The 22,906-nt window shown below is 36.2% G+C and overlaps 1 protein-coding gene across 5 annotated transcripts in view; it reads left to right on the top strand.

The window, feature by feature from the left end:
* The window catches only part of USP47 (ubiquitin specific peptidase 47), a 53,524-nt gene that overhangs the window by 22,060 nt on the left and 8,558 nt on the right, over positions 1–22,906 (top strand). For 4 of the 5 annotated variants that reach the window (XM_027699757.1, XM_027699749.1, XM_027699783.1 and 1 more), the window contains 16 exons: positions 1,599–1,695; positions 2,216–2,361; positions 3,841–3,920; positions 4,753–4,902; positions 10,994–11,089; positions 11,180–11,332; positions 12,284–12,451; positions 14,481–14,612; positions 15,320–15,396; positions 15,687–15,742; positions 16,278–16,390; positions 17,279–17,383; positions 18,375–18,582; positions 19,006–19,121; positions 20,050–20,169; positions 21,388–22,168. In XM_027699757.1, coding sequence (XP_027555558.1) covers positions 1,599–1,695; positions 2,216–2,361; positions 3,841–3,920; positions 4,753–4,902; positions 10,994–11,089; positions 11,180–11,332; positions 12,284–12,451; positions 14,481–14,612; positions 15,320–15,396; positions 15,687–15,742; positions 16,278–16,390; positions 17,279–17,383; positions 18,375–18,582; positions 19,006–19,121; positions 20,050–20,169; positions 21,388–22,168 — 2,598 coding nt within the window. The remainder of the gene's footprint in view (positions 1–1,598; positions 1,696–2,215; positions 2,362–3,840; positions 3,921–4,752; positions 4,903–10,993; positions 11,090–11,179; positions 11,333–12,283; positions 12,452–14,480; positions 14,613–15,319; positions 15,397–15,686; positions 15,743–16,277; positions 16,391–17,278; positions 17,384–18,374; positions 18,583–19,005; positions 19,122–20,049; positions 20,170–21,387; positions 22,169–22,906) is intronic. The other variant, XM_027699764.1, reaches the window with a different exon arrangement.

Genomic DNA, 22,906 nt, shown 5'->3' with positions numbered 1-22,906 from the left:
ACTGTTCTCTCTTGTAAAGGCAATGCTAATTTGTAATTATTTTAGCACATTTTCAAATAGCAGCACTTCAAGATTATTTTTTTTTTTAATAAATGCAGTTTCTTTAAAAAAATCCACATCACTGTAATGTTTTCTATCATGTTTTCTGTGATATTCTCGTATCACTTTAGAAACAGAAGAACTGTATCCCATCCTTTTTTTACTTGGGATAGTGCAATTCAAACTCTGTCAGGGAGCCTAGTTTGAAGTATTCCTGTGCTCCTGCATCCCTAGTTGAGTAGTCAGGGTTGTTTTAGCAAAAAGTTCAACTCCAGCTATGTGTTCACTCACAGCTTAGTGAGCACTTGAGGGGCTCTTGCCAGATCTCTGCACTTGGCATATTGACTGAAGTCTTCCTACTGTAGCCACTGGTTGCAGCTTCTCTGCCTACACCTCCCCAGGAGGTTCATCATCCATCCCCCCCAGGAAGCAGGGATTCCCTTTGGAAGGGCAGTGCCAGGGCAGATCCCGGGAAGCCTTGACTGTGCAGCAGGAAACGGAAAGTTACAGCTGTAATGAGACAAACTCCTCATAGGAATTTTAGTGAGCAGGCACAAAGATGACTTTCATATTACACCAATTCATGCCTGCTTAGGATTTTTTTTTTGACAAATAAGGAAGTTTATCTTCCACATACATTTTTTGATTTAATATAACTGAAAAGATGATTTATATAGAGTGATAAATAAAATACATGTGTTCTGACTCAGTCTCTTCACAGAAAATGCCTGTGTTGTGGAGTAGCTGCCTTTTCATTACTAGTATGGTACTGAGACTATTCTTTTTTTTTTAGTAGTTAATAAGAACCTCACAGTAAAAATAGGCATATTTAATTTCTTTATTACACTGTCCTTCGATATATGATCCTTGCTTATCAATTGTTGCTATTATTGCATATTTTGGAGAAAATCTTAAAATTACATTAAAGATTAATGCAAGTAAATAATTTCATTTTCAGCTAATAAAAATGAAACTGGTTTAGTAGTTTAATTAGGTTTTTTATTTAAGTATTAAGGGGGAAGGTTGTAGAACAGTAGTGTTGTGTGGGCACTTTAGAGATTTATTTTTTTTATTTATTTCTAATTCTGAAACAATAGTACAAACCAGTGCAGATACAAATTATATTTATGTTATTACTGGGATACTTTTAGTTGACATCAGGTGATAAGTAAGCTAGTACACAGTTGTTTCTTAGCAAATTCTAGTTTATTCTGTAAAATATTTAAATCTACTATTAAAATATTTGTAATTACCTACATCCAGTAGGTATTAGTGCAGTATTCAGCATTAAATATTGGTTATTATTGTGATCACTAAAATAGCTTCATGTAATTCAGGGAATTATTTCTGTTATGTAAACTATTACTCTCTGTTACTCTCAGAAATGAGCAAATGTAACATTCCCTCAGTTTTTATAGTGTTAGTAACAATAAATAACAACAGATGAATGCAGTTCTTAAACATTGTCATAAAATTGTTTTCTTGTCAAATGTTTTAACTCTTAAAGTGATTTTCCATCTTTTTACATTATTTCCATCTCGTTATTCTTGTATTTTTAGGTTATGTGGGGCTAGTAAATCAAGCAATGACTTGCTACTTGAACAGCCTTCTACAAACGCTTTTCATGACTCCTGAATTTAGAAATGCATTGTATAAGTGAGTATATAGAGTCAAAAACTGTTCTTAAATTTGTGCTGGTGTATATTGGTAGGAGACACTTTGGGACTTGTCTTGTCAAAATATCATTTTTTGGGTACTGAAAAGCATAATTGAAGTCAAGCTGGATAGACTTGTAAATTATATATGCTTAAAAGTTTCAGATTTTTAGTAAAATATAAGTTATGTTATTGGTTGTGTCATGGACTGGCTTTTTAAAGAATCTTGAAAACAGCAGACTTGAAGTTAAATTCGATACTAAGTGCAGTTCATGTCTGTGCAGTGAATGGCTTCAAAATTTCCATTTGTTTATGTGAGATCTGTGAATTTAAAAAATAGCATTGCCATTTAGTGCAGAAGTGGAAAGCAATTGCATTTGGCTTTTCCCAAGAAACAGAGGTGCAGTTAACCTCTGTAACGTGGCAGACCTCTTGAAATGTAATAAATGCTGCTTTAAATGCCTTTTTGAGTAATGTTTTCAGGGCGTTTTTAATTGTCAAATATCTTGTGTTGTGAATAGATGGGAATTTGAAGAATCTGAAGAGGACCCTGAGAGGAGTATCCCCTACCAGCTTCAAAGACTGTTTGTTTTACTGCAGACCAGCAAAAAAAGGGCGATTGAAACAACAGATGTTACACGGAGTTTTGGATGGGATAGTAGTGAAGGTGATGTGCAGCTTGTGTGATTTGCTTCAGCTGCTGCCTGCTGGAGGGCCTTAACTGCTGTTTATGGGGGAAAATACCAGAATAATGTAAAATAAAATGCACTTTTTACAATGGATACCAAGTAGCCTAAATGGATGCTTTGTTGTTGGGCATCTGATTTTTAAAGAAATGTCATCTGTGAGTTTTAGGCTGTTGAAGTCTGAAAGCATTACATTTTTTAATTACTCTGTCATTACAGTTGTTAATTGTTTCTAAAGAAGTAGCTCTTTATGAGAAACTTGCTTCTGTTTTGAATCACAAATGTCAAATGCACATGTTGCACTTCTGAAATTACCCATGTTATTGTCTTACTTCAAATCAAACACTGTATTTGTCTTCTTGACACTTGTGTGTGCTGGTTTAAAAGTTAACCAGCAAGGCAAAATGAACTCAATTCAAAAGAGAGATTTATAAGTCAGAATAACAATTTATTAAAATAATGCAATAAGTACAATTATACAGACAGACAATTGGTTTTAATCCACAAAACCCAAATGTACAAACCCAGCACCCTGGGGTATGAACAAAAGTGGTGTACCTTGGCCCACCCCCCGAGTCCAAAGCAAAGGGAGAGGGGATAAACCTGCTGGTGGGAAAGCTGCTGCAGTCTGGTCAGAAGTGGTGATTGCAGTCCAGTCGAGGGTGGTGGTCTCAGCCTGGTTGGGAGCAGCGGTGGTCTGCTGTCTTCCTCTGGGTCCCACGAGAGAGAGAGAGAGTCCCAAGGCTCTGAAACTCCCAGTTATATACTCTCCAGTTCAGGCGGGAGTGCTCAGTCCCTCCCTCAGAGTAGGGAATTCCATAAAAGGGCATGCGGATGCTCAGTCCCTCTTCCATATAAGGGTATCAGAGCAGGGAATTCCATATAAGGATATCAGAGCGGGGAATTCCATAAAAGGGTACAGGAACATCTTCCCACCTTGCAGGCCTCTACTGACAGCAGTTTTTGGGAAATGGCATGGAGGCTATAGAATACACAGTTTTGGGTTACACCCATCCAGGGATGAATTGGTCCCAGCCGTTCTAACCAGGACATTGTGTGATGTAATTTTGCCCCATAACCCGTTGATTTTTTCCTTTATCACATGATGATAAGGAGTTGGAACTTGAGTTTTGGAGAATCAGCACAAAGAGGGACATAAGTCTGAAACAGTTTATTTTATAAGTGTACATTAGCATTTCTATAATTTTTTACGTATTCTTGCTTATATACACGGTTCTTGTTTATGCATAAACACTGTGAGCAAGCTGGCTGCTTGTTTTTCTGACTTGAGAGGCAGCAGCTTGTGGAATTGAACACTGGCCCAGTAGTGAATAACAGTAAATAGTAGGTACAGGCTTAGACAAATGGGTAGCTTTTTAGAAAGCATTCTCAGGCTACAGTTAGTGTTGGGACTAATAACATCTCCTGTTTTAATGAGGAATAATTTCAATTTCTAACAGCATGGCAGCAACATGATGTACAGGAGCTTTGTAGAGTCATGTTTGATGCTTTGGAGCAGAAATGGAAGCAAACGGAGCAGGTAAGCATGTAAAAACTTCCTTCATTGAGAGGTGTAGTATTGTTGTCAGGTTTTATGGTTTTTTTAAGGATGGTTGTAAAAAATGTTTACTGAATTCTAAATACCAGGTTATTGAAAAATCTGTGATAATTGCCAGTTTTCCTGTTTGATGCAATAGTTAAGCTACTATAATGTATGACTTCCAAGAGTGTGTTGCATGTGCTTTCCTCTCCCAGTTAAAAGTGGAATATTCTGAACTCTGGATGCTTAGTCTTTATTTGAAGCACAGAAAGTGATTGTGTAACTCATGTGATGGCTTTCTTGCTGTCAGTATTTATTAGGCTTTGTTGTGGGCTCGAGAAGCTCAAGCTCTCTCTTCTAATATAGGAGGAAGTTAGAAATATATTTGTGGCACATGATACATTCTGATAAGGGGACAACTTTTTACAGGCTAGTTTTGAAATTTGTAGATTAGGAAATACTCCTCTCTCTTCCTGCACTTGTCTCTGAAGGCACAGGGAAGGGTTGCAGGATCAGACTGTTAATGTCTGGAAGACAGGCTTGTTTTAAAAGTTACTTCATTTTGGTGGGTTTGTAGTCACTTGTAAGACGTGACCATAAAGGACACTGTGAAACTTATGTAATGTGTTTTGAGAAGCTCATTTGATATGTCTTTTGGGCGGGAGAAAACAGGAAATCAGAGAGTCGATGTGCTGCTGGGGAATGGTGTTTTGGATGTGTAGCTGTACAATTTAGACATGAATAAAAAGTAATGAATAAAAAAGAATTTTCGTGTAAAACTAAAGAAAATAAATACGTTAAGGGTTCATTCTTCTTAAACCTCTTGTTTCAGGCTGATCTTATAAATCAACTGTACCAAGGCAAACTGAAGGACTATGTCAGGTGTCTAGAATGTGGCTATGAAGGCTGGAGAATCGACACTTACCTGGATATCCCGTTGGTCATCCGGCCGTACGGCTCCAGCCAGGCGTTTGCTAGCGTGGTGTGTACTATTCTGCTGCCTAATAGTGCATCCATACACACATAGAATACATAATGCGACAGTGGTATAATTGGTTCCGTGGTAAGTATCATCCTAGATACTCCATCTTGGGGTGTTCGTCTTTGTGCAGTGAACCAGCTAGCAAGTTCTAGAAGATTTTTATTTTTTATTTTGGCTTTTTGGTTTATTTTTTGTTTTGGTTTTTTTTTTTTTTTTTTTTTTTTTTTATTTTGCCCTTCAATGAGTCCTACTGGTGCATGTATAAGGGGAGGGGAAATGCAACTTTATTGCCTTAGGGCTGCAGTAATCAATTATTTTCTTCCTGATAAAATCTTTGGCATTTACTCGAGATACATTTTTATGAGATCACAAAAGTTTTATTTGGGTTGTTCTTTTTATTGGCACATCTGCTAAATTTTCTTAGCGTTGTGGCAAAGCTTAGTGAAAGAGCAGAATACTGACTTAAATTTTTTAGTTTATTTGCCATTTTGTTGCTGTGCCGTTTAAAGTTCACTTCTTAAATACCATATGCTTTTAACAAGCGATGTGATGATGATAAAAAAATCCTATCATACATCAGTGTTCGTGGTCACTCTTGCTCCAGCTTTACTGATGCTGGCAAGCATATACATTGCTTAGTAAATCTGTGGAAGTTCTTTTGTTCTAATTTTTGCACCCCTCTGGAAAAAAAAAAAAAGTAATTTCAAATTGTGAAATTCCACGGTTGTGGCTTAGGATGCCTGTACTATGGATGGAGTTGTGAGAAAGAAGAATGAATCAAAAGGTTGTTTTAAACAAACACTTGTTGTGTAATTGGCTTATTCATTATATATTTAGTATTTTTCCTTATGTATTTAGTATGATAGCAATATTTTTAAAGCACTGATAGCCCATAATTCTTAACAGCAATTCTGTTAAGAATTGTTAGGATTAGTTCAAACTGCAGTGTAGGTTCAAAGTACTTCATACTTTAAAACTTTAAACACCAATCTTGAGAAGTAGTAAAGGTGAGGGACACTGATCTCAAAAAGAATTCAAGTTAGTAAAGTCCTTTGAATTCTTTTAAAGATGACATGAAAATTTTTTAGTACTGTCTGGCTAATTGAAGCTGTCTTGATACAGATTGATATTGCAATATTCCCTAAACCAATTTTTTTTTTTTGTAATTTTTATTCAATAGTGAGGTTTTTATGATCTGTTAAAATACTATTCAGTTTGTGTAGTTGGATTCCACATTTAACAATTCATTGTACATGTCTCTCAAATTGAAAATTTTTCTCTTTAGTGAATTCTGTAGTGGAACGCTAAAAAAAAAAAAAGACTTTGTCTATTCATAAAGACACAGAAAACTTGAAAAAATAAGATCTTAAATATCAGATTACTTTTAACAGTATTTGATATTTCTCCTGTAAATCAGCATTTACTGGGTTTACTACACTGAGGAAAATAATTTCAAGATTTTTGTTACACAAACTTATATGGTTGCAACTTGTATTGCTGCTTCAATTTTTGAGCTTTTTTAATTCATACTCTGATTATAATCAATTGATTCTCCTCCCTGCATTTGTATTATCTATAGCAGCTGTAATTTTTAGTTCTGTAGTCTTCAGCAGTGGGGAGATATGGAGGATACTTGCTTTTGGAGAAGGGAAAAATCGCCTGTTTCTAAATGGAATTCTCTGAAGGTAGTATCCTCCATTGATCCATAGATGATGGTGATTTAGTAGGTGTAGGTAAAAGGGCATGAATGAGAGATCCAAAACTTCACACATGCGCTAATAGGGCTTATAGAAGGGAATGTAAAACTTTTTAGACCTTGCTAGTCAGCTCCTGAGGGAACTTGCAGCAGGCGACACAACCCAAGATAGGGGATCTAAGGAGGATACTACCTTCAAAGAACTCTAGTTAGAGGTAAGTGATTTTCCATTACTTTTTAATAAGAGATGGATGAGCCTTAAGTAAGTAAGGTGAATCTGTAGAATGGCTTACAAAGAGTATTATCCCACTGTTCGACATTGTGTACTACCAAAAAAATGTAGATACTTGAAATGTTGATTTATTTATAAATATATATGTAAAACTTCTCAATACATGGGAACATTGAAGAACTGGGAAGGGTAATGTTATGCTTGCTTTATTTTCTAATGTGAACTAATTCTGAAATTCTTCAGTGTGGTCTTAAGGTTTGCATTTGGAATTTTTTTTTTCTGATTCCCCACTCCATCCCTCAAGTTCATGTAGTAAGACTGCATAGCTGCAAACTCATTAGGGCAGCTCTGGGACACAAAGATCTGGCACACTGTCAGTGTGTAACTCAAGATGTTTTCTGAAAAAGTACTTATGCTATCTGAATTGTTCAAGGGCACGACATCAAAAAAAGATCAGTCTTTTCTTGGGGTCAGTAGAAATACAGACATAAAAATATATAGTTTATTTCAGGGAGGTAAACAGGAGCAGCAGTTCACATACTCATTTTTGCAGGTATAAGTATCTTTTGTATAGATGCCTGACTTCAGCAGCATTAGACATAAGTTGAAATGTTTTGCAGTAGAAAAAAATCTTAAAAATTTTGCAAGATGAACAGCTGAGAGAAAAGTAGATGTAACAGGGAACTGGCAGTGATGTTGACATTGTTACTAGAAAACAGTGAAAGTTGCTTTGTAATACCAGAAGACTAGTAATAATACAAGTATTCTGCAGATGTAGTAAGTACAGTTGGTTTTTTTTCAGTGTTGTTAGTTTGCAAGATCTTTTGTTGGCTTGTTTTTCTTTTGAGGGTGTAAGTCTGCAAACAAGTAGTCCTCTTTTGGGCAGAAATTAACTTGGACTTCTATGTGAACTTACTTTATGGTGTCCTTGCCAAACTGTTGAAGGTGGAATAAGGATGATGTGATATTTACTTTTTTTTTTAAGCTAAATTGGTAACAGTGAGGTCTTTGAACATGGTGAACTGGTGAGCTCTGAAAATCTGAGATGGCAGTTTCTAGCTTTTTTTCAAGAGCAGTTTTGCCTAAATGCTATTTGTTGTGTAATTTTTTCATAGAGATTTTGCTGCTAATCTTCACAGGTTCTACAAATTTACACAGTTACAAGTGCAGTATGATGCCTGTTGAACTGCTCACCTAGATCATAATGTGTTTTTGTCAAGAGGAGGTTGTCTGAAGTGCCTCTCTAGCCAGACAATAATTAGTTTGAACTGGTTTTTTTGGCATTTTAATATGCTAAGTGATAGAAATCTCAGAATATTTAAAACTGGATATAATCAGAACTTGGCTGAGCAATGTGCTTGAAGTTGGACCTGATCTGAGCAGGGGGTTAAAATCAAGTGTTCTCCAGAAGTTTCCTTCAGCCTGTATTGTTCTTTTAATTCTTTGAACTCTAAAGAAGTTTAAATAGCTTTTGTCACACTAATCTATTGCTTGATCATTTATGGGATATTTTGAAGTGTATGTAGGCAGTGTTGGAAGTGCTCAGTAACTCCAAGGCTGCATAATAGTCCCCACTTTGAAGGTAACTTCAAAGGTAGCGTTGACTCTTGAAGCAGAGCCGCACGGCAGGATGTGTGGTGTGATAGGCTGTGCAGTGTAGAAGCTTTGTCACTGGTTTTGCTGAGTAAACTGTCAGGGTAGAAAGTAGTGAACTGCACTAGAATAGGAATTGTATTAAGAGACATCCTAATCAGCAGAACTAACTTTGGTGTAAAGATTGTCCAGGAGACAGATGAGTAAATCTGGGGAACAACAATGCTGCGTACACAAGGATTGAAAAATACGTGGCTATTTATATAGCTCAGAAGTAATGGAGTTCCCAGGAGTTTTAATCAGGCTTTTCAAAGCAAAGCTCACTATGTGTGGTAAGCAGTGAAACCACAAGAGTAATGTATTAGTACTGCATTGCATTTTTAGGGGGCTGAAGCATCATCACTTTTTGCCTTGTGTAAAAATTTAGAGTATATTTCCTTGTTAAATTGCACATCACATGAGTCTACATAAGCATTACACAATCATTTATGTTCCATCCTTTGTATATTTCCATTTATATTCATGTTGATGCATGAATGGCAACATTTTTCTTACACTCAAAATACATTTATATTGCCTTAACTGACATTTGATTCATAAGAGATAGTTCTGTCACTATCTGATTATTATTATTATTATTATTTCATTATGTAATGTTTTCTGATTCATGTTTTCTGTGTTGGCTATTAACTTTTTTTGCTTTCATTTAAATAGTTCTGAATAATAGTCAAAATGCAGTAATCCATTTCTTCCCCTTTTTGAGCAGGGTTATAACTTGCTAGGTCTTTTTTTCTTAGAATTTAGGATGAGATTCCTCATATTTCAGTGCATGATATTACCAAGTGTAAGCTCTTGAGTAAAAAGCAACTCAGCCTCTGTAGCATTTAGGAAGTAAAGACATAGACAACATTTCAGTTCAGACTCTTAAAAGGTTTTCATGTGTCTAGAGAGTCTCTTTACCCAAGAACTGTGATTTCAGGGCTGTTCAAAGGCCTTTCTGGCTGTATCCAAAAATGGTAAATTGACATGACTACCTTCATTACAGTTGTTCTATTGAGTTTGGCACATTTTGCATTTGTGAATAGTTGTCACCTGAAATACAGTCCTTTTTAAAAGTCCTATCTCCTAGAACAGCAACAGAGCTTTTGTAAATTATTTGCTTTGTTGTTCTTCTTTCTGCTTGCCTGAGTTCTTGGAAAGGAAGAAGAGAAAAGGGAAGAACTTGGCATATCCTTGATTTCCTCCCAAAGTGGGACTTGCTAAGCAACACAACTTAGACAGCATTTTTAAGTTCTGCACCAGCCACGTTGTGATTAGTGAGTTTACTCTGCCCAGTTAAGCCTCTTTTTACTTATTCAGGCTTCAGGGAATAGCTACAGTCCTTCACAAGGCGATGATGATTTTAAAAGCATTGTTTCTGTTGTCATATTTGCCTTAAAATAAATGTCTAAATGTGCAAGATGAATTTGTTTTGACCTCCATAGGTGAACAGAGAACTTTTGGTCTCACCTTGGAGTTCAGAAACCCAGGGCCTGTTGGCTTGCAAGCTGACTGCATTATAGGTTTTAACTTTTAAAATCTCTGGGTAAGATTCTTCACTGAACCCATCTCAATATTCTTAGTGAATTTTGCTTGAAAATTTGTTCTCAAGTATATTCAACTTACGTGCAGTGTCATTGCAGCAAATAATTTGTGGGGAAGACAAATCAGATCGGTTTGGTTGTATTTGGTTTGCTGTAGAGAGGAGTGAAGTAGAAACCATTAAGCTCCTGGGTGTAAGCATTAGTGACGGAATTATTGGGGTTTTTGAACTGCCCCAAACTAGCCAGCTGTCAGAAGAGAAAATTCCAGTTATTGGTAGTTGCTTCCTAGGTTTGCACTAGGAAACTAGTTCTGCCATTACAGGAGATGTCCATATCTGATTCTCACTTCTTTGAGAGCAAAACTGAAATACTCTCCCTCAGTCCCTTCCTCACCTTTCACTTAAAAATAGTGTCTTCAAATGTAGTTTCTGAAGACCCTTTGTAGAATGGGACTAATGCTGTCTTCATGGAGGGCATTTGAGGAACTGAGGAACATTTTTTCCTCCAACCTCCTTCTTCCCCTTGTAAATATTGGATGGTATTTCTTGGGAAAAACTTCTTTAGAAATACAGAAGAACCATCTGAGAATTCTGGGAGAACTAGACAAAGCAGGGTTAAAAAATAAGCTTGTTTTCACAGCATTTGACTCTATAGACATGACTAAATGTGATGTGCAAGATAACAGGAGTAATTTTATTTTGTAAGTTTATTAAAACAGACAATTGGGATTCATCAAATACCGAATGAGATATAGTTAACAGCAATTGTGGTTTGACTGTTTACCTTGGGCTGGGTAGAAAGGTTAATTTCTTGTCATGTTTTCCTGACTCTTGTATCTGGATCAAAGTTTATGTCAATCAAATATTGTTGGTAGATTTAATTGAAGTATTGGTACATGTTTGTAATCTCACTGTCAATTTATCATTCTTAGTTATACCTACATAGTAAACATTCTCTAAAAATTGGGTAACATCTTTTTGTTGTTAGGAAGAAGCACTGCATGCTTTCATTCAGCCTGAGATCCTTGATGGCCCAAATCAGTACTTCTGTGAACGATGTAAGAAGAAATGTGATGCAAGGAAGGTAAAGAACGTCCAAAACATTTGCAAAAATTAGTTTTGGTAAATACCAATCCTGATAGTGGGAGCATAACCTTGTCTTTGCTTTGTTCAGGGTCTGCGGTTCTTGCACTTTCCATATCTGCTGACATTACAGCTGAAGAGGTTTGACTTCGATTACACCACGATGCACAGGATCAAACTCAATGATCGCATGACTTTTCCTGAGGAGCTGGACATGAGCGTCTTCATTGATGTTGAAGATGAGGTAAAGTGTTCGGTTTCAGAGAAAGCTGTTTAACTTCCTTGAAGTTTCTGATTAAGAAAATTAAAATTTTGATCTTATAAAGCCATTTTTAACATCACTCATCTACCTAAACTGTTGTTTAGCCATGGCAGTGCTATAATTTGAGGATTTTAAATCTGTCCATGTGGATTTTTTTTCTTTTTATACTGCAAAGGAAGCGTGTTCTCTAGCCGCCATAGGGTTTCCTGGTTCCATAAAGAAGCTGTTTCAGATTTCTTACATCTTCAGTGTTTTAAAGACGCAAGTCTCAGGGCTTCTACGTATACTGCAAATCCACAATCGAACATTTTTTTGAAACCTGTGTCTGAATCTGTGTTGGTCATAACAGATGATGTAAAGTTTCAAGACTGAATGCTGAAGTTAGTCCAGAAATCATTAATGATGAATTCCTTCCCTCTGAGTCATACTGGAATATATACTGTAGAAATGAGATTTTAAAAAATTTTTATTTTTCACATCCATCTTCTGGCTTTTTGCTCTTCTGCTTTTGACCAAAATTCAGGTTCACCAAAAACTATTTACTGTGTGTTCTGCATTGAAGACTAAATTTATTCTCCTAATTCCATTCCTGAAAACATTCTGTCACTTTGTTAGCTTGCACTGGTATAAGAGAAACACTGCCTTGATCAGCTTTTCTCACTCCATACAAACCTTTGTTTTATAAATTATGCCACTTAAGCAGTTTGATATGTCTCAAAAAGTGTTGCACACAAACCCCAGAAATACTGGTCAAGGAGTGAAGACACTAACAGAAACAAGTCTGTTCTTGGTGCTGAATTGCAGAGGTCTCTAGGTTTTTGAGGAATTTCATTGGTTTGCGGATTGGAATTTTTTCATTTCACAAACACTTATTTCTTGTTCCATGTAGCTGTAAATGTTGTCTAATGTTAGTATGTATGTTTTATTTTTAAGAAGTCTCCCCAGACTGAGAGTTGCACTGATAGTGGAGCTGAAAATGAAGGCAGTTGTCACAGTGATCAGATGAGCAATGATTTTTCTAATGATGACGGAGTCGATGAAGGAATCTGCCTTGAAAGCAACAGTGCAGCAGAAAGAATTTCTAAAGCTGGCAGTGAAAAGGTATGCTTAAAAAATGCTGTCTTGAGTTTGATTCAGATGGAGTTAATTTCCTTCATAACACCCAGTAGGATGCTCTGTTTTGGAATTGTGACAAGGTGTTGATGGCACACCAGTGTGTTGCCACACCTCTTGCTTGAACAGCGTTGTGCAGTGCTGAATCTTCCTGTTTCTCATTCTGCCCCTGTAAAGGGGGTTTTGTAGGGCTAAGGGTGGGCAAGAACCTAGAAGGGGAATATAGCTGGGACAGCTGACCTGAATTGACCAGAGGGATATTCCATATCATATTCCCTGCTGTGTAGCATCATGCTCAGCAGTAAAAAGCAGAGTCTTTCCAAAATAGCTGTTGCTCAGAGACTGACTGGGTCTTAATCTGCTGGCAGGGGATGCTGAGTAATGCCTTTTATTTAACACACTATTATTTTTTTTTTCCTATTTCCTTTACTTATTAAACTGTCACTGTCTCCAACTACAAGTTTTTTCACTTTTGCTCTTCTGATTCTCTCCACCATCCCCCTTGGGGGAAGGAGTGACTGACTGGCTGAAATGCTGCTCAGTTGATTGCCAGGGTAAACCCACCACAAAAATGATAAAAATACAATTAATTCTGATATTGGGGATTAGGTGAGAGGTCAGGAGTGTGTGTTTTATTCAAATTACAAACATTGACACTAAAGCAAAGCAAAGAATTTAACTGATTTGGAGGTCACCTGAGAATAAAGGTCTTCCCAGCTTGTCAGATTGAGAATTCCCTCGTTTTGGCAGCAGACCCTCAAACTGAAGACTGTTTTGTCTTGTGAGCAGTGTTTTCTCTTTGAGGCCAGCTGTCAAAGGCCTACCAGATTTAGTTACAAAAGTGTCTTGCAGCTTAGTAGGAAACTGGAAAGTTTTGGTCAGTTGAATAGATGAGGCCAAGGGTCTAAATGTTAAATATTCCTTCAGTCATCTTAAATTAATATGAAAGAATTGAGCAGCAGTCATCCTTCTGTGGGACTTAAAGGTTGGCAGAGACCTTCAACAAACTTGACTGAGTTTTCTTGCCAATACAAAATTAATCAAAAATCTTGTTTTATGGTAATATCTACAATGTGTACTTCATGTGTTGTTGTTCAGTGAACTCATCTGTAACTTGGCCAATAGCTTTTATTTAGACTTGTTAGAAAGCTATTTGGCTTCAACTGTTACTTTCATAAATATTAGAGGCTGACTTGCATTTTAATCTCCACATCTGTCCCTGGTTATATGTACCTTAAAGCATTTGAGAGAGTTTTTTGATATATGTTCTGAATACTGTCAATCTTACTCAGACAAAAAAAGAAAAAAAAATATTCCAGTCACTTGACTGGAACAAGACCAGGATATTGTAATGTGTAATGCAAATGACATGTCCTAGTACTGGCAGTAGCTTTGGCCAGTTATTTCATACTACTTGTTCTCAAGGCAAACAAGCTGTCAAGCTATGCCATTAGCTTTTAGGTTTGGATGTCTTATTAGTGAATCCAGGGTATGCAAAGCATTTACAGAGTGTTTCTTCTATGTAACCTAAAATATTCTTGTAACACTCGTGAGTCAGTATTGTTCAGCTTTATATCTTTAATTTATGTGCGACACTGAAGATATGTCCTTAGTGCCCTGTATTTCCATCCATTTATCTATGAAAAAAAAAGTTTGACAGCAAACTCGGAGTGGTGTGAGAGGAAGTAATGCAGAGACATAAGCATTGAATGGTGTGTGGCTGGGTTGCTCTGTACATTAAGTGGCAAAATGCAGTCTTCAAGAATGCAGAGAAGGGTGATAGCAAATAAACCTAAACTTTGGAGCTACAAATTCCTGTATAATGTTTAGCATCTCAGAGCTCTGATTCTGTTCAGTGCCTATTGCAGTAATTAATTTCTGTTACACAAATCTGCTTTGTAACATCCAACCAGTTAAATACTCAGGTTCCTGTAATTGTTTTAAAACTTTTTTAAATGACCATTTGGTTAGCTTTGCTTTACTCGATACATATCACGCTTTTTTCTTCTCTCCACAGAGTTCTTTACTGTATGAGCTTTTTTCTGTCATGGTTCATTCTGGAAGTGCTGCTGGTGGCCATTATTATGCCTGTATAAAATCTTTCAGTGATGACCAGTGGTACAGCTTTAATGATCAGCATGTTAGCAAGGTAAAAATAGTATTTTTATTACCTTTTATACTCATGAATGAATGTTTCTATTTTGTGGTTTTTTCACTTATATATAATGAAGCTGGTTTTATGTGCAGATATTTCAAGCATTTACTTTGTTTTATCTTCTCATCCTAATGTCCAGCCATATACATATGTTTCACTCAGTAGCTTAACTGATTTCTAGAGGTTTTTTATTTATCTATTTGTTTTTATGTGGTGGGAGGAGGAGTGTTATTTCTTGAAGATGAAGGTGGGATGGTTCACAAAGAAGCTTTTACTCATGCTCAGACTAGACTGGATTTAGAATTTTGCCTTCTGTACATATGAAGAGCACTTTTTGCTTAGAGAAGTATATTTGTAGATCTGTTACAACCCAGACTGCTTTTAAACCTGTCCTGGTGATGCAGGTGTTACATGTATCCTTAGATACTGTTGCAATCAAGAATCTTTATATTGTTTCTCTAAGAAGTTCCTACTTGAAAAAATAAAAAATAAAAATGTTTACATCCATTGTAAAATTAAAAGGCAGATCACTTTGAAATAGTTTTTTAGCAGTCAGCAAATAAGCAGAAAACTTTTAGAAAATAATTATAATTATTATGTGTTAATTGTGTAATGCCACTTTTCCTAGTGAAAATAAATGCATCTTAATTAGTGCAAGTTTCTCAAATAATCATTAAATTGAATTTTTTTTTTTTTTTTAGATAACTCAGGAAGATATTAAGAAAACATATGGTGGATCTTCTGGAAGCAGAGGCTATTATTCCAGTGCTTTTGCTAGGTTAGTAGTACTGTAATATTAATTTTCTTTCTGGTAGTGTTTTAGTGTAGTCAAATAATGGCCAAGATGCATGTGCCTAACATATTAGCTTAGCAGATGCTATAGTTGTAAGAACTACCCTGACTGCTGTTTCAAATCATTAAAATAATATATTTTTTTTTTAATTCTGTTTGTTTACTGTATTGCTATGATATATATGACATAGCTCCTTACTGGGAAAAAAAATAAAAGCAGCTTTTGAAAGTTTCATGTTTCCTTCTGTCTGATATATCTGTTATTTTCTCCACCAGCTCCACAAATGCATACATGCTGATATATAGACTGAAGGATCCAACAAGAAATGCAAGTAAGTTAGACAACTGTATTTGCAAAAGTTGATTTTTAAAAAATTAAGTATTGCATGTTTTGATTTTTGTTCATCTTTATGAAACAGTGGTAAAGTACACTAATCTGCATTAAGTGTAACATTTACTTTATCATGATATTGATGATCTCTTGAGACTTTTATTGTCAATTAATTCACTTAATAGGGTAGGATTTACCTTTATTGTAAAAACAGGGTCAAGTGCAGTCATCAGTCTTAGTGTATTTCTTTACAACAGCAGAGCTTCCCATACTGATATTGGAATACTACACTTCTGCTACTAGCATTTTCTTGTGTTGCTGATGTATAATTAGGGGGAATAAAAGTCTGACTTCAGTTTAATTTAAATAATGAAAAAGAAAATAGGACGTGGTATAGTGGCAAATCTGGGTGGAGAAGAGAGAAGGGAAAAAGACAAGAAAAATAACTATTAAATATACCTATAATGCCTAAGATGTTACCCACCAGGGAAAAAAATGTCTTTTTTTAAAACCATTGCTTTTTTTTTTACTGTCAGAGTTTCTTGAGGCACATGAGTATCCAGAGCACATCAAACAACTGGTACAGAAAGAGAGAGAATTGGAAGAACAAGAAAAGAGGCAACGGGAAATCGAGCGCAACACTTGCAAGGTGAGCATTTCTGCTGAATTGAGTAATAATACACTGCTGGGAAGCAGTGTTTCTACAGAGAATGATTTTTTTTTTATTGCAATACAAGGACTCTTTTGTGATAAATGTGTTTGTATTAACAATTCTTTTATATTGGAAACCTGTACACAGTGGAGGCATCTGCTGGAGGTATTCACCAGAGATTTTTGCTGAGTTCATGTCTTCCATGTGAATTCGAATTGGTATTAAAACCAGAACAAAACTAGTTAATCTGACATCACTTGATTTCAGCAAAATTAGTTCCAAAGAGTACGTCATGCTGCATGTTAGGTGCTTTGTACTTTTATATCTTTTCATATTACAACTTCTTACTTTGTGAAATGGTGATTCCTCAACTGCTTTTCAATAGTTATTTGGCAGAAAGAGCAGAATTTTTTCCAACCAGAGATTCAATAGTAACAAACAAAATAGGACCTCAGTGACCTTACAAGTGTGGCAGTCAGCTGCTCTATCTATGAATCCAGTGATTGTTTTATGAAGAAGTTCTCTGGCATTGCAAAATGTGTCATTCTCTATGTGAAAAGGAATTTCACATTTGTTGTTCATATGTGCATTTCATTTTGGAGGATTTGCTCACTGCCTGTGGTTACAAGATGTTCTGGTTATAGATGTTGTACCCTAGCTTGCAAAAAGATTCAGATACACATAAATACCTTGTGTGCCTTTTGACATTTTCTATCTTCAGTTGTGTAACCAGCTGAAAGGAAGCTGTCCTATAGCTGAAGTAGAGCTAAAGGTGTATTTTATGTTGGATTGTTTGAGTATGGGTTGTAAACGTAAATGTGCTCTAATATGAAAGGTATTTGCAAATGCCTTCACGATCATTTTTCTTCCTTTTGTATTTCATAGATTAAATTGTTCTGCATGCATCCTACAAAACAAATCATGATGGAGAACAAATTGGAGGTTCATAAGGACAGGACACTGAAGGAAGCTGTGGAAATAGCTTACAAGGTATGCTATGCATAACAGGGTACTTCAATTGTTAGATGTATTTTTCTGCTGTTGTGTATCCTGAGTTTTTAAATTTCTAATGCTGTGAGAGTATTTGGGAGGGCATGACTATGGATGTTTTTCGTTGGGGGTTGGTTCTGGGGAAATTTTATATGTTGGGATTTTTTGGGCATTTGTTTCTTTTTTAAAGGTGTCCTAGTCACCCATTATTTTACGAGTTTTCTGTCAGTAGCCATCAGATGATTTCTGATTAGAATGGTAAAGCCTGCCTTTTTAAAAGGCAGTATGATTTTACATACTTTTATTTTAAAATCAAACAGAGAGAGCTGCTGTTAGACTCACCATAGCCTCAGCAAGTTGAAAGAATTATGAACACTTATATGTGTATTGCAATAAAATGTTATAGTAGATACATAAGAAGAGAATTCTTTCAAGAGTCTTTCGGTGCAGCTAATACAATAATAGCAGTGAACATAAAGGCATCTGTTGATCTTTATCTTCCACAAACAGGTAGAAGATGAAGATTTCAGTTCTTGCTTACCTACTTGTGCTTTTTGTTTCTGGCCATGTGTCTTTGGCTGGGAGAGTACCAGCAAGGCAGACTTGGAATGTGTTAACATCTCCTTGAGATGCAAGGAAGATAATCAGGGGATATGACTTCCTCAGGCCTCTGTGAGGCCATTTGGTATAACTGATAGGCAGTGTATTCCTCTGAAAATACTTCTGGGATCTGTCTTCATGTGCTTGTATACATACTTCCCAAAATTCCCTCTTTTCTGCATTTTGATGCAGGCTTCTCTTTTGATTTTGGAAACGTGCATATATTGCATGTCTACGCATATAATATCTATGATGTATGTGTATGTGTTTTCTAAATCCAAGTTGAAATTAGTGAATTCAAAGTGAGATGTTTCTACTTACAAGGTAAAAACTACATTCACAAATAAACCATTATTAAATGCTTGGGGGGTTTTGTGTGTGCATGATTTAGCTGATGGATTTAGAAGATGTTGTTCCTTTGGATTGCTGTCGCCTTGTCAAATACGACGAGTTTCACGACTACTTGGAACGGTCTTATGAAGGAGAAGAGGACACACCAATGGGTTTGTTGCTGGGAGGTGTCAAATCAACGTACATGTTTGACTTACTGCTGGAAACAAGAAGACCTGACCAAGTTTTCCAGTGCTATAAACCTGGTGGTAAGACATGTAATTACATATAGACAAGGATAGACTAAAATCATGTGTTGCACAAACACAAAACTTGTAAAACATAGAGCTTCAATATGATGTACCAAAGAAGAAAAACTTCTTGTACTGCATTTTACAAAGTCAATATTTAGAACTACATACTGTGCTGTGGTTCTAACTTGTTTCTAATTGAAGCAGATCTAAGGTATACTAAAATTAGTCAAATTGGAACTTTTTTCTTTTTTGGCATTACATTTGGTTGGAAAATTTAATTCTGAAATTGGACTGCTTTTCAAGTTCTTACTGTTTGTATGTATTTAATGCAACCCTTTAACCAGTACATCAGACCAGCATTTTTGTTTTTTCTTTGCCTGTTGAATTTTCTCTCTAGGTATATATATGTGATTTATTTTTTTTTCCTATTCCCTACAGAGGTCATGGTAAAGGTTCATGTAGTCGACCTAAAGAGTGAATCTGTTGCTCCTTCAATAAGTGTACGAGCTTACTTGAATCAAACAGTTTCAGAATTTAAACAGCTCATTTCAAAGGTAATTTACAGTCGTTAAGGACTTGTACTACAGGGTTTTCATTCATTTTGGCTGTGAAAATGTGTCATAATTTAAGTATCTAAAATGAGAGCCTGCACCTTTTGCAGATCACACTGTGAGTTGTGCAGTAGGTTTAAGTTAGTTGTTGATCTTGCCTATCTGCTCCTTCCTGCTAAAAGCAGCAGTCTGCTTCTTCCTTCCATCCAGAAGGCTTCTGCACAAGCTTAGCCACTGTCTGGCCATATCACTTATTAGCTTACTCAGTAATAACTTCTGTGGGAAAGCTGAAGAGTTGAGCTCATGTTCTTTTTGGTTAGTAACTTGAACAACCTCTCTGAGTGTCCAGTCGGTGATAGAACTAGTGAGCTGTTACTGTATAACTGAACCAACATGTTATTTCCCCTGTTGTAATTGAAACTTAACATCCAAAGCTGTCACATTCTCTATACAAACTCTTTTTCATTCCAGCAGCTATTTGTTATTAAGATTCAGATTGATTTTTTTACATGGTCTTAAACCATGGGATGTTACTGCTTCCATTGAATTGGAAGACAGGCCCTGTGCATGCTCAGTTCGCTGTAAAGTAGTTCAGTGGTTGATGTAACTACATAATATTTGTTATAAAACATGATTCCAGCATTTTGAATTCAATCTAATTAAGAATTAAGTCAGGACTATGCAAAACCTGATGCTTGAGAACATTTATTTTCTGTTGGTTCATAGACTAAATTATAAGACCAATTTCTTATATTACTGGTCATTAACAATTTGCCAGTTCTCTGCAAAGAAAGCCAGTCCATTTTAGTCATCTGACTTTGAGGAAAAACTACCATTTGCCACATATCACATCTCTAAGAATGAAATGCTTGTTTCAGTATTTGAAGCTATGTACAGTGCACGTTACCTCACTGTCAGTGTCTTGTTTTAGGCCACGCACCTGCCCGCTGAAACAATGCGCGTCGTGTTGGAACGGTGCTACAATGACTTGCGTCTCCTGAACGTTTCCAGCAAAACACTGAAAGCTGAAGGCTTTTTTAGAAGCAACAAGGTACATGCTCTGGTTTTTAAATTGTTTTTCATGTCTTTGTAGACTTGCCTATTGTGTTGTAAAAGTGCATGGTCTGCATAGAATTGATAATGGATAACATCATGTATTTTACCGTGTACTGTGTGGGGTTTTATGTGCCCAGTACTGTGGTGCTGAGGAATACTATAGGCTATATATAAAACCAGGCGTACCTAAAAGAGTGAATTGAGAATCTGGTTGTTACTCAGTGGTTCAAATGATGGTGAGGTTAACAGCCTTAAGATGAAGACTGTTAAAGGTCAACCATTCTTAGGGAACAAAGACTGATACATTGCTGTGAAACCTACCTGATTTTTCTAAACCTTCTGAACAACTGTACCTGCTGTCAGTATTAAACTTCCCAAAAAAACAAATGTCAAAACTAAAAGCAAGTTTTTGGTGGGTCTTCATCTTAAATTCAGTAATTTTCACTATGCAGATTCTCCCTAAATAGTTTATTTTTTCAAAAAAGACTTCTAATGTTTCCAATAATAGTTGTGCAATTCATTCAGAAAAAGATTTACTTGGTACTCAAATAACTTTAACATTTTAAATTTGTACATTGTCTTTTTTACTGCAGTAGTCGTAACACATAGCACATTTTGCTCATCCGCTGTCTCTGAATTTTAAGCTCAATATCAAGTCTTCTGGATGAAGAAAGATTAGTGAAGGCTTTGGCTTTTAGAGGAGCAAAACAATGGCATTGACTTGTTATTTAGTTACTTTGAGTCCATTCATGTTGTCACTACAACAGAGGCCTTTGACAAAGGGAGAAGAGGTGTTTGATTTGTACTATTGCTTACCCATGTACACGTTTAAAAATTTCTTATGATGTTCTACTAGAAAATGAAGACAGACTGTCTGCTGGAGTTGTGGGGCTCATTGCTGCCAGAACTAGTGCTACTGTACAGGCAAAGGGTGCACATGAGGTGATCTATGAGTATGCTTCTGAACATAAGCACTTACTGCAGCTGGTCAGTCTGGTTACAGCTCACTCCAATCTTAACATGATTATGAAAAATGAAACCATTATAGTACAAACTCCTTTGTCTTTTTCTAAGCATGTGTTTTAACTCTATTATAAAAGGTGCTGTTTCTTGATGACATTATTTCTGATGTGTGCTCAATCCTGTCTGTTTGCTATTGTTGCTTTTATTTGAAATGACACTACATGATGAAACACTGTTATTTTATGTTCAGGTATTTGTTGAAAGCTCAGACTCTTTAGATCGTCATGTGACATACACAGATTCTCATTTATGGAAACTTTTGGACCGTCATGCAAACACAATCAGACTGTATGTTTCATTGCCAGAGCAAGCACCTGGATCTCAGTTTAGACGAGGGGTTTATCAGAAGTCTAGTGGAGGTGCAGGCAACTTGGATGAAGCCTGTGAAAGAGTTAAAGGACCTGTAGGTAATATGAAATCTGTAGAGGCGATTCTGGAAGAAAGCACGGAAAAACTTAAAAGCTTGTCCCTGCAACAGCAGCAGCAGGAGGGAGATAATGGAGACAGCAGCAAAAGCACAGAAGCCAGTGACTTTGAAAACATTGAATCGCCTTTAAATGAAATAGATTCCTCAGCATCAGCAGAAAACAGAGAACTTGAAAACCAAATTCAGATTTCTGATCCAGAAAATCTCCAGTCGGAGGAACGGTCGGATTCCGATGTAAATAACGACAGGAGTACGAGTTCAGTGGACAGTGACATCCTCAGCTCCAGTCACAGCAGTGACACGTTATGCAATGTGGACAATGCCCCGCTTCCCTTGGCTAATGGACTTGATTCTCACAGTATCACAAGCAGTAGGCGATCAAAAGCAAATCAGGGGAAGAAGGAAACCTGGGACACTGCAGAGGAAGATTCTGGAACAGATAGTGAGTACGATGAAAGTGGCAAGAGCAGAGGAGAAGCACAGTATATGTACTTTAAGTCAGAACCCTACGCTGCAGATGATGGTTCAGGAGAAGGGCAAAAATGTAGGTATTCTTTTTTAAGTGCCTTAAAATAATCCAGTGTTTATTGCTATTTAATTCATATGCTGTGTTAAAATAATGACAATATTGAAAAACTTGATTATAATGTCAAATTAAAGCTAACAACAGTGCAAAGATGGCATGTGGTGTCATGGTCAGCAAAAATCTAGCCTAATTTAGATCTTGTAATAAGTGATTACATATTCGAACAGCATCTTGCTTTTTTGTTTTTAAGAAAATGAACATTTATTTATATGTAATGAAAGTGTTCTCTGGAGAGGGAGCTGTGTTGTCTTCCAGTGAAAGAAACATTGTTTCACCTGTTGCTGCTGATCCACCTGTTTCAGAATGCGCTTATTTACTGTGGTTAACGGAGCAATAATTCTGTTACCATTTAGACTAACAAACCTGGAAGTCCTAGTCATTTGGTTGTAAAGAAAGTTCAAATAGACTTGATATTGAAAATTTAATTCAGTAGACCATTGCTTTTCACTGACTGAAGTACAGTAGGTACAATGATGTGTAAGGCTGACATGAAAGTGTCCAAACAAGTTCAATGTAAGAGCGTAAGTAGTATATAATTGTCATAAAAATAAATAATTTAAGCAATGCTCTGCACCTGCATGTTTTATAACTAACAGAATAATAATTAAAGAACAGCAGAATTTAAGATAAATATTTTGAAAGGCAAAGGTTTTCGTGTCAATCCAGAAATCCTGATGTAATAATAATAGGAGAAAG

The sequence above is a fragment of the Neopelma chrysocephalum genome, unplaced genomic scaffold (assembly GCF_003984885.1).
Source record: "Neopelma chrysocephalum unplaced genomic scaffold, ASM398488v2 Primary Assembly neopelma1_24, whole genome shotgun sequence".
Classification (NCBI taxonomy): domain Eukaryota; kingdom Metazoa; phylum Chordata; class Aves; order Passeriformes; family Pipridae; genus Neopelma; species Neopelma chrysocephalum.
Note: the sequence above shows the minus strand (reverse complement) of the source record. Positions and strands in the feature narration are given on the sequence as shown.